Genomic DNA, 17,129 nt, shown 5'->3' with positions numbered 1-17,129 from the left:
TATTATTTAATAATTAAAGGAAGAAAACCTGACACTCATTTACATATATATATATATATATATATATATATATGAAGGACATCAAGATACATCAAGTATGTACTTGAGCATTTTTTCTATGTTATATGTGAATTTCCTTTTTTAAGTTTTTGGGCCAGACCTGGTAGCATTCATGGGTTACTTATGGCTCTGTGCTCAGAAAATGATCCTGGCAGGCCTGGGGGACCATATGGGATGCTGAAGATGGAACCCGGGTCAGCTGTGTTAAAGGCAAATGACCTATTAGCTATGCTATCGCTTGGGCCCCATGAAATACATTTTTTTTTCCGGCCACATCTAGTGACGCTCAGGGGTTATTCCTGGCTATGCGCTCAGAAATCATTCCTGGCTTGGGGAACCATATGTGACACCAGGGGATCGAACTGCAGTCTGTCCTGGGTCAGCCACATGCAAGGCAAATGTCCTACCACTGCGCTATCGCTCCGCCCCCCCCATAAAGTAATTTTTGAAGATTTATTTTACAGTCTGAATATTCTACACTCTCATCAGAAAGGCTTTTTATTCACTGAGTGAATAGCTGAGAATAAATGTATATTTAAAATGTGAAGACATAATAGTTTTACAAAATTTAGCTGTTAAGCTCTGTTTGTTTTGTTCTCAGGAGACCCAGAACTACCACCAGTGATTCTCAGCCAACCCAAGATGACTTTTGCTCAAGCGGAGGATGGAATGTTATTCAGCCCTGTGGTGCTGGGGATTGCCAGGACAATCTGCACGGTACTTACGTGGCCTCCAAGGTCATTACCCTGTGGTGTCCTGGGGTGTCCAAAGCCTGGTGGACTATTTGGCAGTAGAGACTAAATTGGGGGTAGCCAAGAGCAAAAATGTGCTACAGCACTCTCTACACCATCAGATCTTTGATCCCTACTCAGAGATTTTCTTTTTAAGATAGTGAAAACCAATTTATCTACCTTGACTATTAGAATCTGGGCACTCATACTGGTTCAACATTATTTATAAGATATATTAATAGTAACTAGATTTAGAATAAAAAATTTAGAGTGTACCAATATAAATAAGAAGTTTTCATCACTTTTTAAAAGAGACATTCAAGTAACTAACATGTGGACTTCAAATTAGGTGAACTGATCTCAAAGGGGAAAAGAAAAGAGGGAGGGGAGGACAGCAGAGGGAGGGGAAAGGCAAGTGAAGAATGAAGGAATGGAAAAGAAATCAAAAAGTAAAAAGAAATAAATTAGATGAATGCATTGATAATGAATTAAGAAATCAAAATGTCTTTACCTTGAAACCTAACTTGACCAAGTCATGCCGTTTTAAGGCCGCATGAGTACAAGTCATAGCAATGATTTTGGCTTCTTTCACCAAAAGGTATTTGGATCTGTCCAGTCCACTTCGAAGCAATTCAGAGGCTCTGAATTCCTATGAGTTGGGGAGAAGGAGTAACAAAAGATTATTTGGGAAAATAAAGTTTATGTCTACATTCATAGTTTAAGCAGATTTAATTTCTAAAAAAGAGTGTAAATATGAACTAAGCCTACTCGATCGTAATTCTGTCAAAAATTGGGACCAGAGTTCAGAAAATATTTAATATTTGAGCTAAAATTTGTTGAATAGGTGAAGTTACATCAATTATCACTCCATATACCTCTTTTAAAGTTCAGGTAGTAAACAGGACATTCCAGATAGTCATAACAAAGGGAATATAACGCATGAGACTGATTATTACAAAGGGGAAGAGGAATAGAAAAGCCGACAAAAGGATGGAAAGTACCTCAAAGATTAGCAATAGCGGAAGTTTCTTCTATTACTCTTGAGCTAATAGTCATCAGAATACAGAGACTGAGATGCCTGAATAAAGTAAAAATAACTGTACAGTGGCTAGGCCAGCAGAAATGAGGGCCACAAACGGTTTGAAACTTAAGACAAAGAAGGCAGGTGGACAAGTATCCTGGCTTCTCTCTTGAGTTCCTGCTATGTATCTCATTGATTAGATCCTTAAATTCATTAAGAGAGTCTGGGAAATCAAACTTCCAAAATCGCCCTAAATCATGGCAAACGATCATTTATACACTTAAGTAAATGAATGACTAATAAATGGATCCAAAGAGCACACTACGCTGAGATACATCATGAACTACTTTTGTCATTTGTTGAATGGTTGGTTTCTTCGGGTCATAGACAGTGGTGCTCAGGGCTTACTCCTGACTAGGCATTCAGGAATTATTCCTGGAAGTGCTTGGGGGACCATATGGGGTGCCAGGACTAATCCCAAGTTGGCCCGCATGTAAGGCAAGTGCCCTACTCACTATATATCTCATTGGGTATCTCCAGCCCCTCTTTTATGCCTTAGTTTTACATTTATGTAACCAAAAATTTTATAATTTTTCAAGTTTTAAAATATCATTTATTATTCTATTCTTACCATCTATCCATCTACCTACCCATACGTTGCATCAGTATTTACTGAACATCTACTGAATGCCAGAAACTATTCTAGAAGTAGGATACAATCACTTCTAACATACAAAAAGTCTGCCCCTAACCATTAACCTAAAGTCATCCTACATCTTACTGAGAATCTAAGTCTAAAGGAGATCCCATCATAGGATTGTCAGCACCTTCTACTGACAATAATGAAAATCTAGAAAGCATCCTAGGGAGTGAGGTGAGGGGTGAATAAATTTGGGGAGGTCCCTGTGTTCACTGTCCTCTTTGTATGACTATGATTCTTATAACCCTGCTTAATACAACAAAACAATGTTTTGTCTACCAGTTACATGTGTCATGTGGATACAATCAGTCCCCAGGAGATTGGACAGTGTTAGTCCAATCCAAAACCCCAGATACCCGACGTAGAAATGATACAGCTCTAGGTAACACCACCAGGAACTAAGCTCCATTGGGAGATTTATAACACTACTCTGTATGACAACAAGGAAAGGAAAACTTGACCTAAGACCAGGCTGTCCTATCACATCACCTAACACTAAATGGAAATCAGAAGAGATATCGTCCTTTGAACTGTGAAAAATAAGAGCACCAACAACAGAAAACTGACTTTGACAACCGTGACTGAACAGAGCCTACCTTGGGACTAATAAGGAAAACCCTACCCTAGGCTGTAGCCCAGGACACATAAACAACAACAACAACAACAACAACAACATGTCTTATTGCAGAGGTCCAACTTGGACAATAAGAGGCTGAGCAGAACCTTTGAATCCATAATATCCTAGGCTTCAGCTTAGGGACTGAATGAAAACAGAAGACTGAACACAACAACAATGATGGATAGGAACCTACCTAGAGACTCTATCCTAGACCCTGACCTATAACCTGCACAAATACCAAGATTGCTAGCTACAGTGGCTTGATTTTCTCACACACAACCGAGAGGAAACTTTCCTGGCTTCACAAAAAAGCCTTTGGGATGGGGTAATGAGTATATATGAAGCCAGGGGTTGATCCCATGATGGTATGCTTCAAGGATGGAGAAACCTGAATCTCTTGGGCCACGGGAATTCCCTTTCTTCCCCAATGCTTTCTGTGCCTATGCAAAAAAAAAAAAAAAAAGTGGGGGGAACGCCAAACCCTACCACTCCAGCACCCATACTTTTTCTTGTTTTGTTTTGATTTGTTAGCTTTTGACTTTATTTTCCTTCTCTTTTTTTCTTCCACTTTTCTTTTTCACTCTTGTGGTTATTTAGAGATTTATTTTTATTTTTATTTGCCGGATCCATTTTATTTTATTTTATTTTTTCTTCCATTTTTCTTTTTTTTCCTCTCTTCTTTCTTTTTTTGGTAGTTGTCACCAAATTTTTTTTCTCCCTTTTTTCTTATCCTTTTTTTTATCTCCAATGACGGTGGAATAGATGCTCAATCTACAGCAAGCTGTAAAGTGGAGACCAGTTGCACTAGCATTCTGGGGGGTAACGGAGGGAGATATGGGATACATGCTGGGAACAGGGTAGAGGGAGGACAGCACTGGTGGTGGGAATGCCCCTCATTCATTGTCACTATGTGCCATAAATGATGCAGTGAAAGATTTGTAATGTACTTTGGTCACAATAAAAATAAAAAAAAAAAAAGAGGTATGAAGAACTGAGGCTGATCACGTGACAGTCTCAAATCCTAATTCCAAGTATTGATGAAGATCCTCATGGAAATATTCATTTCTTCTTTTTTTTTGGGGGGGGATATTCATTTCTTATTCTTTTTGGGGGGGGGGGATATTCATTTCTTAAGTGCTAAGTAAATCGATACCTAGATTTTTAACTTACTGTTGAAAGTAAAAGTACAAATACTTACAACAACCATAATTATAAGCAATAATCCGGCTTGTAAAACTTTATTTGTTTATCATACCTCCCAAGTGGTGCTAAGGCCCTGAGGTGCTGGGGAAAACCTGGGCCATGTGCAGTACTCTGAAACCTCCAGGGGACATAATGGTGATGTTTAGGGGATTATGTGTATTGGTAATCAAACCTAGGCCAGTCCCATGACAGGCATGCACCCTCATCACTGTACTAACTTCTGGCCCGTTGTAAGATTAGACCATTTCCTACATTAACTTCATTAAAACCAAAAAGATAAAATTAAGCCCCCAACCCCCCCAAAAGTTAGGAGAACTTGAGAATCCTTACCTCAAGCTGAGTAAAAATTTTCTTAATATGCCTAAAACATCCTTCAGCAATTTCCATGTCTTCTTCATAAGACCGGCTTTTAAAGATGGGTTGAGGGGCATTTGCAAAATATTCATGAAAAGGGAAAAAAGCGGAGACTTCTGTAACATCTGGTAATGTGTTACCTTTATTTTTCACTTTGCTGATATATTCTTCCCAACGAGACATTACCTATATGGAAAAAGGAACTTGAAGTTAAATTTGCCAGCTAATAATTGAGTTTTCAATAATAATGTGAAAATAAAGAAATAATTTTTTTCTGATCTACTGGTCAAATTTCATCTTCGCAAATATAGTTTTATCTATTTAACTAAAACAAAAAGTGAACACTGAAGAAGGGTGCTGAGAAATCATACCCATTGCTATTGGAAGGCAGTAATACACAATAAAATGTGATGCACATGTATCTCTTACCTGATATAAAAAGAAATAGCCTGCAGTTTCACATGTGTAAGAAGCATCACCTGGAACTCCAAGACTCTTTTGCAATCGCTTAACTTCTTCTAAAAGTTCTATTCTTCGAGCCAGAACATAATTAACTCTTCCATACCTAGAAGTTTAAATTGAGCAGAAGGAGGTAATTATATCATGAGGAAACTTTTAAGGAAAGTCAGCAAAACAGCCAAGAAAATGATCATGATAATAGAGTGACATAAACTAACGTTTCAATTTAAAAATGACTAGAGTGGGGCCGGAGAGATAGCATGGAGGTAAAGTATTTGCCTTGCATGCAGTAGGACGGTGGTTCGAATCCCGGCATCCCATGTGGTCCCCTGTGCCTGCCAGGGGCGATTTCTGAGCGTAGAACCAGGAGGAACCCCTGAAAGCTGCCGGGTGTGACCCAAAAAACAAAACAACAACAACAAAAATGACTAGAGTGGGGCTGGAGAACATGGAGGTAGTGCGTTTGCCTTGCATGCAGAAGAACGGTGGTTCAAATCCCAGCATCCCACATGGTCCCCTGAGCCTGCCAAGAGCAATTTCTGAGCATAGAGCCAGGAGGAACCCCTGAGAACTGCTGGGTGTGACCCCAAAACAAAGAAAAACAAAAAAAAAATTACTAGAGTGATAAAAAGAAAACTCAAACCAAACTGTAAGTGGCCACCAAGAAGAAGAAAACAGTGAAGAGAAATGAGTTTTATCAACAGATGGAAGCCAGTGGTCTATCTGATATCAGAGGTACTGGTGGGTAACTATTTATGTACGAAAATGTGCTAGTAGCCTGTGAGGAAGGAAAATCCATCATCACCAGAAATACCATTTAGTCGATTCCTGCTCTGCTCCACACTAGACCTTTATGAAGGAAGCGGTCCAATTCATCACACAAAAAGAGTTTCTGGATGGGTTTGTTTGTTTTCAGGCCACATCAGGTAACACTCTGGATAAACTCTCAGCACGTTGCTTGGGGTCACTCCTCGCAGTATTTATTCGAGGGACCGTGCAGTGCCACGGACTGAACCAAGACCTCCTGAGGATAAGATACTTTGAAGAGCAATTTTCATAATATATATAAAAGTATATAAAAACTATATATAAAAATAGATTCAATCTAAAGACTTTGAAAATTAATAATTGAATTAGTTTATCCATCTTTGTTATCTACTATTCCAGCATGTGAGACATGAGTCTAGTAGCTTCGTAAGTATTTGTTGAATTAAAAAGAAAATTTCAATTTGGAGCATAGCCTAAAAATAGCTCAGTAAAAAAATTAGGAGAAAAGGTAAGAAAGATAGTCTAGAAGGCAAGATATTTTTGACTTCTTTTTTTTTTTTCTTTTTTTTTTTTTTTTTTTCTTTTTTTGGTTTTTGGGTCACACCCGGCAGCACTCAGGGGTTACTCCTGGCTTCATGCTCAGAAATCGCTCCTGGCCGGCTCAGGGGACCATATGGGACGCCGGGATTCGAACCAATGACCTTCTGCATGAAAGGCAAATGCCTTACCCTCCATGCTATCTCTCCGGCCCCAGATATTTTTGACTTCTATGTGAGCAAACTTGGTTCAAGTTCATAAGGCCTCATAAGGCCCATAAAACACAGGCAGGAGTGATTCCCGAGCACAGATCCAGGAGTCAGTCCCAAGCACTGCTGCCTATGGCCCCCCAAAAAACAAAACAAAAAGGAGAGTAAGAATTGGATAGCAAAGACAATCTTATATTTTCTCATTAACAAGGGGCCTCCTATGATTCTTTAATACTGAATTTAAATTTAAACTATAAACATAATTGTTCTATTTAAAGATTCAATACTAAAACATGTTAGGTTCCATAACTCCAACAATTCACCTGTAAGGGACTAAAAGAATGATCAAGAGCTCAAAGGGAGATACATGACCTGGTATGTCTTTTAACAATTTTCTAGTAGAGGGGCTGGAGCAATAGCACAGCAGTAGGGTGTTTGCCTTGCACGCAGCCGACTCAAGATGGACAGTGGTGCAAATCCTGGCATCTCATATGGTTCCCCTGCCAGGCCAGGAGAGATTTCTGAGTGCAGAGCAGGAGTAACCCCTGAGTGCTGCTGGATGTGGCCCAAAAAACAAAACAAAAACAAACAAAAATCCCCCAAAACAAAATAAATCCCAAAGCAATTTTCTAACTTAGTAGAATCTGAACATTATAATAAATAGTTTTTCTGTTACTTCTTCTATAATTAATAATCTTTCTTACAATGCATAATGAGGGGCAAAATGGCAAAGCTTTTCGTGTACAGGACAAGATTCTTATGATATAATGTGACATTTAATGTGATTCATTGAAATTCAATGTGCTATTTACTCATTTATTCTTTAAATATTCTTCAGTATTCGAAGAATTATCTATTAATTTTATTTAACATAAATTTATTATTTGTATGTATAGTATACATAAATGTATACATAAATGATAGCACAATTACAGCTGATTATTTTTAAAACAGATAAAATTTGGTTTTGGAGTTAGGAAATTATGCATGGCCACTAAATCACTTTTACTCTTTCCTTCAAGGAAAGCAGTACTTTTCTGCTTCAATATTAAATATTTGCTATTCTTCTTTTAAACTGTGGGAGACAAGTAATAGCAAATGCCAAATGAACTGACACACACGTACTTCACTAAGACAGAGACTTCACTGTGTATCAGAAAGCAGGAAGTATCGAGCTTACCAAAGAACTTGGAATACAATCTTTTAAAAACTGTTTCTTTCTGTTACAACAATCCTTAAGATTTCTTTTCTTGCAACAGAAAATACGATTCACCATTCTCTTATTTTTATGTTTACCAAATTTTGAAGAATTAGATTCTAAAGTCTGGCTCCCTTTCGGAAACAGGCTCTCTCTCACATAAGGAAATACCTGGAAAACATTCTTCTCTGAAGAATTTAGAGAAAGTATCACTGGCTGATGCAGAATTAAGAATCAAGAGCCTTACGTAACTTAATGTGTGTTCTCTTTGATCTGACATTTTAGGAGCCAACACATGTCCGGTGATCGCTATAATACAAAACTCAAAATAAATGTAACATGATAATTTAATACTGTTAGCTCTTTTGATGTCTATGATCAGTTTAGTAAAAGGTCATATTCAATAGCCAAAAGCAATATTAAATATGTACAGCTGTTAATTATGTCTATTGTGTAAAATCATGCCTTCACAATGGATTTAAAATATAAACGAACTATACTGAGAAACTCAGAAAAAAATCATCTATAAACTAGAAGCACCTAAAATGGTCCATAAAACCTAAAAGCTGGCATTATCATTAATCGTGGACTGCATTTTATTATGTTAATCAACTTAAGTGGCAAATGGCAATTTTGCACTTTTAAAAATATGAAAATAACTTTGTAAATCACAATGGTTTCAATAAAATAGAAGAAAAAAAAAGAAAATATAACTCTCTTCAATGATATCTTTGCATAACTCCCAGCGGCAAATGCCAGATAAAATGAAGCTGAAGGAAATAATAATTTTTTTGGGGGGGTCACACCCGGCAGCACTCAGGGGTTCCTCCTGGCTCTACGCTCAGAAATTGCTCCTGGCAGACTCGGGGGACCATATGGCATGCCGGGATTCGAACCACTGACCTTCTGCATGCAAGGCAAATGCCTTACCTCCACGCTATCTCTCCAGCCCCAGGAAATAATTTTAATAATCATAAATAATAATAAAAGCTGACTCTGAGGGCCTATATATGTATATATTCAAAGGCAGTTACAATAAACTATTCAGAATTAGATTGCATTATCACATTATTCTCTGCCCCGATATTTCTTTCTTTTTCCACTTTAGCAGTTGCATCTTTACTTCTTGTGCCCCGATATTTCTTTAATAAAGAAAAAGAGGATGAAACCTTCTATTGCACACCCAATTTGCTCACCTGCTGAAGTCTTTCTCTGTCTCCAGCTCTTCTTCCCCATGACCAAGACGCAGGAGGTGGCGCTCATCAATGTCTAAAGCCATGATTTTCTCAAACAACTGATTCAGGGCCTGGAGAACCAAATAAAAAGGAGAGTGATGACACTGAAAAAATCAGCAGACTCAATTAGAAATAAGAAACACTAGGGGCCAGAGCGATAGCACAGCGGTAGAGCATTTGCCTTGCACGGTCTGACCTGGGACAGATCCAGGTTTGATTCCTGGCATCCCATGGTCCCCTGAGCCTACCAGGAGTGATTTCTCAATGCAGAGCAGGAGGTGTGGCCTCCCCCCCAAACAAAACAACAACATAATAATAACAAATACTAACATTAAGCAGGACTAAACAAAATGAGCGTTGCTCAAGGAGATCTTAAAGACTAAAACAACTAGTATGCAACACTGAGCTGACAAACATCAGCTGAGTCTAACAAACGCCAGTTAAAAGTCCCTCTTCTTCCTACCTATAAAATGCTTTTGTTAAGGAACCCTCAAAATTCTGTTAGCTGAAAAAATATAGTTCAAGGTTATGGAAAGGAAAAAAAAGAAACCCAAAGGTTTTATAGTATGGGACGACACCAATAAAGACATTATTTAAAAAATACCCTTTCCTAACTGATCAATCATCAACCTAATCCTGCTCATCAGATCAATTTGCTCTCACTAACAACCAGGTGATAAAATGCTAATTCCACCTTTACAGATATTCTAGCAAGACTACAGAAACTGTAGATGACAAATTCTCAGGATAAAAAAAAAATACCAACTATCCAAACTCTTGATAGCTTTCAGTTGTAATTTAAGACCCAATACATCCCACTTGGCATTACACTTGGCATTATCTTTGCTACCTAAATTCAGAAATCGAACACATTCAGAGGTAGGAGATACTACTCACACTGAAATCCCAGAAAACAAACAAAACAAAACAAAAGTAAGAATTTATTGCAAATTAGAGTAATGCTGAGGAGTTGCTTCAATTATACAGGAAAATGGGGACCTGATGATAAGGCAATGATGAAAAAGTCAATAAATCAAGTTTGGTAGACATCAAGAAATACTTTTAGAAACATCAATTCTACAAAATAGAGAAAAATGCTACAACTCAATGTATTTATTCACTCTCAATGTAAAACTCTAACGGTATAAAAGAGGAAACACAATGTAATCCAAATATATGACTGTACATTCAAATATTCCTGGCTTTTGTACCTTTTAACTTCCTCCATTAAAGATCACATTATCTTTCATTACAGTCTGGTCATAAACTAGTGGCTAAATCAGGAAAACTCACTAATAAGTCACAACTTATTCACCTTTCCTAATATTGTGGTACTTAGAATCCAGATAGACAACAAACAGAAATCTCCATTGTGCTTTGACTTCTCCCTTCCCACACCTTATTTACCTTCCTCCAGGTCCATCCAATGGATAGCTAGGCATTCACTCACTTAGTCTCTTTACTCTTTCTATCTTGAACTCACTCTTACCTGATTGGAATGAGTAACAATCAGAGTTCTCTGCTCTGGAAAATTGTGGTAGATGTTAGATATGATTTGGACTGCCACATCTGTTTTTCCAGTACCTGGTGGACCTACAACCTGGAAAAAAAAAAAGAAATAAATACAAAATGAACTATTAAGCTATCACGTTTTTCAAAAACTGAGAATCTTGGAGTGGAAAATAAAAATACATTTACTTTATTTTATATTTTTGACAGAGTTGGCAATTAGGACTTATTCCTGGCTCTGAGCTCAGGAATCAGATCTTGTGGTGCCAAAGGGGAACCAAAGGTGATACTGGGGACTGAATGTGGGTCAAGTTGCAAGCAAGGTAAGTGCCTTACTTGAAGTGTTATCTCTAATCCCTAATATAAATTTTAAAACTTTGGATGAGTTCAGTAACAGATGGATTGAACAAAATCAGTAAACATGTATAGAAATCTTCTAATATGAAATAGAAAAACAGATTGGAACAAATAAACAAAGCCTTATGAGCCTCTGAGGCAATATTTAAAGTTCTACAATTCATGTTATTTAAGTCCTAGAAGGAGAGAAAAAAAGCAGTCAAGAAAAAAATCCCAAACAAAATAATGGTTGGAACCTTCACAAATCTCAAGACATAAATACATAAAACAGAACAAGTGAGCCCAAAATAGAATGATAAAAATAAAAAAAATGAAGTCCAGATAAAAATGGCTGAAAAACTAGAGACCCAGAAACAAAACAAAATACACCAAAACCAAACAAGAGAAAAATTCTGCTTTTCCTAGATTAACAAAGTATTTAAAATACTCAATTTCTCTTTAGAAACGATGGGCAGAAATTTCTATGTCCAGTGACAATATATTTAATTAATGGGGGTGAACTAATGACACTCCATGCAAAGGAAAAGAAAAATAACTCATCATATCAGCAGAGCTATATTATTAAAATTGATAAACAGTTCTTTAGATAGAACCACCAGAGGAACCATAAAATAACAGGAATGAAGTATACAAAATAGAGTCTGACTATTCCCTTCAGAGTTCTTTAAAAACCTTTAAGGGCCTTGTAAGTGGCCAACCCAGGAATGATGCAGGTGCGATCCCCGGCATCTCATATGATTCCCTGAGCTAGCCAGGAGCAACTTCTGAGTGCAGAGCCAGGAGTAAACTGAGCACCACTAGGTGTGGCCCACTTCCCTCCCAAAAAACGTTTGATAATTTGTGGGGTTGAAGATATAGTACAGTAGGAAGTGCCCTTTCAAAGGGTGTTGTACATGGTATGATTAAAACACAATCATGAACACCTTTGTAAGTGTAAAAATAAGAACCTGTATTATGAACAGCCTTGTAAACCATGGTGTTCAGAGTAATTTTTAAAAATGAAAAAAAAAATAAAGATTTCAAAGCAAAAATACTACCTGTTACTACTAATGGCAAAAAAAGAGTATGAGCGCATAATGACGAAAGCATCTATTGGCTAATACATTACAGCCCCGAGTGTGTATCTACCTAGCCATAGGCTTTAAATATATGAAACTAAGACTGAGAGATCACAGGCCTGTGGAACTGTAGCTAGAGATTTAATAGTTCCTTCTCACTAATCAACAAAAATAATAGGTAGAATATCTGTCGGGACAGAAGAATACTGACCTACGTCATAAACCTAATGGATCTAAATGAGACAGAACATTATATCATTAAACCATCAAGCTAAGTCATATCTTTGGCTATAAAATAAACCTATACATTTAAAAAGATAAAAGATTATGACTATACAAAATAAGATCTCTGATTAAAATGAACTAGATAAAAAAAATCAGTAACTGAAGAACAAGAAATCTCCTAATTAAGTAAAATAAATAACTGTCAGAAAACTCTGTATTTTTTGTTTGTTTTGGGTCATACCCTGCAGTGATCAGCGGTTCTGCCTGGCTCTGTGCTCAGAAATTATTCCTAACAGTGCTTGGGGACCATATGGGATGTCGAAGATTCAACCTGGGTTGGCTGCAGGCAAGGCAAATGCCCTACCTACTGTACCATCACTGGCCCAAAAATACTTTCTTTAAAGAACCAATAAACATGGTAGAATTTAAAGACCATACAATCTCTTGTTCCAGGTATTTACAATAGTTACTGCTGCATATAAGTAGTCACAGGCAATAGAGAAATAAATGTGGACGGGGCTGGAGCGATGGCACAGCAGGAGAGCATCTGCCTTGCACGCACTGACCTAGGACAGACCACGGTTCGATTCCCTCAGCATCCCATATGGTCCCAGAAGCCAGGAGAGATTTCTGAACACATAGCCAGGAGTAACTCCTGAGCGTCACTGGGTGTGGCCAAAAAAAAAAAAAAAAGTAGAGTCAGTTATATTATAATAAAAGTTTATTTATGGGGTTAGGGGATAACACAATGGTTAGGGACTATATCTGACGTAGGCTCGATACCTTGCAAAACACAACCTCCTGAGTATCTCTTGGTATAGCCCTGAGGGATGCCAAGGACGCTCTCACTGCTTGGAAAGATCTCGAGGTCCTCCCCAGCCATTGCCGCACTGTATCCTGACAACCAAACTGTCTGCCAGGTTGGCCAAGCATTGTCAGAAGTGTTTTCTGGGTCTGCCAAACACTGTTTAGATCTCCTACTGCTTCCTCCCAAAAAAAACTCTTGATGAAGTGAGTGGCAAGGTATCTAAATGCAGGCAACGTCACAACTATTTATAAACACTTAGAGTTGGTTGGGTTCTCATACCTCAAACAGAATTCATACTTCTAGTTTGAATCCACTAAAATAGTATCTATCAATAATTTCCTTACCATAGTTAGTCCAGGCTGCATTCCAGCACGAATGGCTTCTATCTGTGTGTGAGTGAATTGAATTGTATTACTGCAAATAAGAATAGAAAAAAATTTTGAGTAGAAATACAAATAAATGCCATTTAACAAAAATTGAAGACAATGACCAGATGTCTAAACATTTGCTCTTGTTTTGGGTTGCTATTCTCCCCATCTCAGAAGTTCACATGTTAGATGACTGAATAATCTCTTTTGATGAGTTTCTTCACCCCTCATTATATAACTTGAAGTGATGAGATTTGTACAAAGTAAAGACTAAATTAATTTTCCCTAGACTTTGGCCATCACATACCTAATCTGGATAATCAAAATTTCTAGTTCCCAAACAAATACCAAACAGTCAGAGAGAAAGCTATGAGGGTAGCTAAGCTGCTACATGTATGCTCGGCCACCAAGTGTTCAAATTGAAGTTGCCCCTAAGATTTATTTCTCATGACCCCTGAACATAGGTCTTTTGAAATGATGATAACAACCCCAAAAAGTCCAAACTATCCAACAACTAAGCAGAAGGAAAGATCATTTGGAAACATAAGCTTTCTGAACTTTTAAAACAAGAGGAAAAGATAAATATTTGGCTGGAGATGCAGCTCACTCCTATAGTATGTATGAGGTCTTAGGATAGAAAATCAGCACCAAAGGGAAAAGGGGAAGAAAAAAAAAGAAAAGAAAAACGAAAGCTCTTTTCCTGGAAACGACTGTATAATTGTATATTGCTGGTAGTCATGTAAATTGGTAGAGTCGTGGAAAACATGATGAGATCCTCAGAAAGCTAACAAACAGAAAATCTAGGCTGAAGCAAAGTATATGGTCTAGGGCACTTGCCTTGCATACAGGAGACCTTGGCTTGCCTCGAGGCATCCTATATAGATATTTCCTGAGTTCACCAGGAGTTCACTACCCTCAGTACAGAGCTACTGGAGTGACCCTTGAGCACAATTAGGTGAGGCTCCAAAACCAAGAAAATAAAAACAGATAAAAATATGAAAATGAAACTTATTTTCAAAGATGTACTGACATAAACTTATAATTTACTATTCTATAATCATAATATTTATATTATGTGCCAATATTTTGCTGTTTTAAATAAAGCATCTGTTTAAACAATAAAAAGATAAAGATAAAATAAAATAAAATTGGAGACATCAACTTCAATATCTACACCAAAATAAAGTCAAAAAATCAATCAATCAATAAATATCTATATGGATAAAATGAAAAAAAAATGAAAATGAAACAAAAAATTCAGGTATTTATAACCACCCCAATACAAAAACCTTAATTTGAAGAACTGCATGCCTATCCATGTTCACTGTAATACTACTTAAAATAACTCAGAATCAATGGGCTAGCAACTGAAGAATGGACAAAGATGATGTGGTATCTATACATAATGGACTACTTAAAATTTAGCCTAAAGAAAGATGAAATCCTGCCACTAGCAACAATCTGGATTGACCTAGAGGGTATCATGCTGAGCAAGTCAAAAGAAGAAAAACCAACACCACATAATTTCATGTATATGTGGCATATTAAGGAAAAAAAACATAAACAAACCATAATAAAAACCAAAACAGTATTAAAGAACTGGAGAGATAGCACAACAGCTAAGACACTTGCCTTGCCCCTGCAGATCCAAGTTTGATCCATGGTTCTACTCACTCAGGAATAAATCCCAAAGTATGCCCCTAAAGCTTTGCTCCCTTCCTGCAGATGTAAAAATGTGATGGAAATAAAAGACAGCACTAAACTTATACTTCAGAAGTATAGCCATCAGTGGTTATTCTAGGAAGGGACAAAGGCCAAGAGGGCGGAAGAGGGACAGGATGAAAGTCCACATAAGTCAGGACAAAGGCTCTGCCCACAATGACGTTCAGCGATGAACACCACAATCCTATACAGGATTATAATGCAATGTTACTTCAATTAAGAAAAGAAGTAAATGTATACGTCAATGTAAACAAAGACTATTCAAAACACTACTTAATTCACCTGAAACAACTAACTATTCCTTCTCATTACAAATAGCAAAGGCGAGCAGGAATTACCGTTTGGGTTGGTTGTAAGGATAAGGACCCCGATTAGGAATCACATGAGGTTCAACAATCAAGGTTCTTGTCTCTTCTGCATCTTCATCTTCCCCATCTGCATCTTTCCTTTTCTTTCCTTTTCCACTTCTTACTGGAAAAGTGATCCTAGAAGATTAAAATCTTTGTTTATTTTTATCCCCAATAAAAGACAAGTTATTTTGTGCATGGCATTGTATAGGAAGCAATCCGGTAAGAAACAGTTATGGCCTAGAAAAATGCAGTAATTAATACAGAAATTCTAAAGAAATCAAATTTAGAATCACTGAGATACATATTAAAAGGTATAATTTAAGGTAAAAAAAAAATCTAGACCTCAAAAATGTAAGAAAAGGATCCAGGAAAAAGCAACAAATGCTTAGACACAAGCAACTGGAGGTCAGGGAGGTACTTCAATGGCCTGGGGCACATGATTTTAGTGCAGGATTCTGGGTTTGATGCCAGCACCCCGTTCATGGTCTTCCAAGCACTCTCAGGGGTAACCTTCTGAGCACTCACTGGGAGTATTCGCCAACGAACAAACACCAGGTGTTGCCCAAACAAACAAAAAGTACAAGCAGTTGGTTTTGTTAGAATATGAGTGAAAATAGAGAAAGCTGAACAATTCTTTTTATGAGACCCCAGAATATAATCCTTGAGAGATGTTCTCAGCCTCTGGACAGGAATGCCTTAGGAAGGCAACTATCATAAGTACCCAGGAAAGCCATTGGATTTCTTAAAATTAAACTAAAAAGTTAATTCTGGGTGCAGTTTCCCAGTTCTTCTTTAGAGAATAATAGCTGGGTACTGATCCAAAAATAATCAAACGATGTTAATAGGTCAGCATTGCTTTAATAAACAGCAGGAAATGAAGTTTTTTTAAGCTATGGAAAGGAATGGCACTAGCAGTAAGGCATGCAATGGGTTCATGTGAAGAGAGGAAGTAAACAAAAGATTGAAAGCGCAAAAGACCTACAGAGGTAGTAGTCAGGAATTTTAAAAAATTTAAAAATAAAAAAAAAAAATAGGGGCTTGGAGGAGGGTGTAATGCATACTAAGAGAATCAGAAAGTAAAAATTTTGAGACTGAAGAGATAGCACAGAGGTAGGGCATTTGCCTTGCATGTGGCCAACCCGGGAGAGACCCAGTTCAATTTCTGGTATCTCTTGTGGTCTCTCAGCCTGCTGGGGGCAATTTCTGAGCAAAGAGCCAGGAGTAACCGCCGAACGCCATTGGATGTGGCCCAAAAATCAATCAAACAATAAATTAAAAAAAAAAAGTAAAACTTTTTTTCAGCTCATTGCAAAATTATTATCTTTTAAAATAACAATCAAAAGTATCCAATAACTAAGGTGTCCAAGAATTTTCTTTTAAATTTATTTATTTATTTATTTATTTATTTATTTATTTATTTATTGGTCACACCCAGCAACACTCAGAGATTACTCCTGGCTCTACACTCAGAAATCACCCCTGACAGGCACGGGGGACCACACGGGATGCTGGGATTCGAACCACCGCCATTCCGCATGCAAGGCAAACACCTTACCTCCATGCTATCTCTCCAGCCCAGTGTCCAAGAATTTTAATATGAACAAAGGGGGTTGGATGAAAAAGAAGAATTCCCCAGTT

At 37.4% G+C, this 17,129-nt stretch overlaps 1 protein-coding gene across 1 annotated transcript in view; it reads right to left on the bottom strand.

Annotated features, from left to right (window-relative positions):
• The window catches only part of AQR (aquarius intron-binding spliceosomal factor), a 95,310-nt gene that overhangs the window by 25,701 nt on the left and 52,480 nt on the right, over nucleotides 1-17,129 (bottom strand). The window contains exons 21-27 of the mRNA XM_049789783.1: nucleotides 15,480-15,626; nucleotides 13,396-13,465; nucleotides 10,584-10,694; nucleotides 9,056-9,165; nucleotides 5,118-5,253; nucleotides 4,665-4,874; nucleotides 1,303-1,440 (exon numbers count right to left, since the gene is read on the bottom strand). Coding sequence (XP_049645740.1) covers nucleotides 1,303-1,440; nucleotides 4,665-4,874; nucleotides 5,118-5,253; nucleotides 9,056-9,165; nucleotides 10,584-10,694; nucleotides 13,396-13,465; nucleotides 15,480-15,626 — 922 coding nt within the window. The remainder of the gene's footprint in view (nucleotides 1-1,302; nucleotides 1,441-4,664; nucleotides 4,875-5,117; nucleotides 5,254-9,055; nucleotides 9,166-10,583; nucleotides 10,695-13,395; nucleotides 13,466-15,479; nucleotides 15,627-17,129) is intronic.

Source organism: Suncus etruscus, chromosome 16 (genome assembly GCF_024139225.1).
Source record: "Suncus etruscus isolate mSunEtr1 chromosome 16, mSunEtr1.pri.cur, whole genome shotgun sequence".
Classification (NCBI taxonomy): Eukaryota; Metazoa; Chordata; class Mammalia; order Eulipotyphla; family Soricidae; genus Suncus; species Suncus etruscus.
The sequence above is the reverse complement of the archived record's forward strand: the minus strand, read 5'-3'. Positions and strand labels throughout refer to the sequence as shown.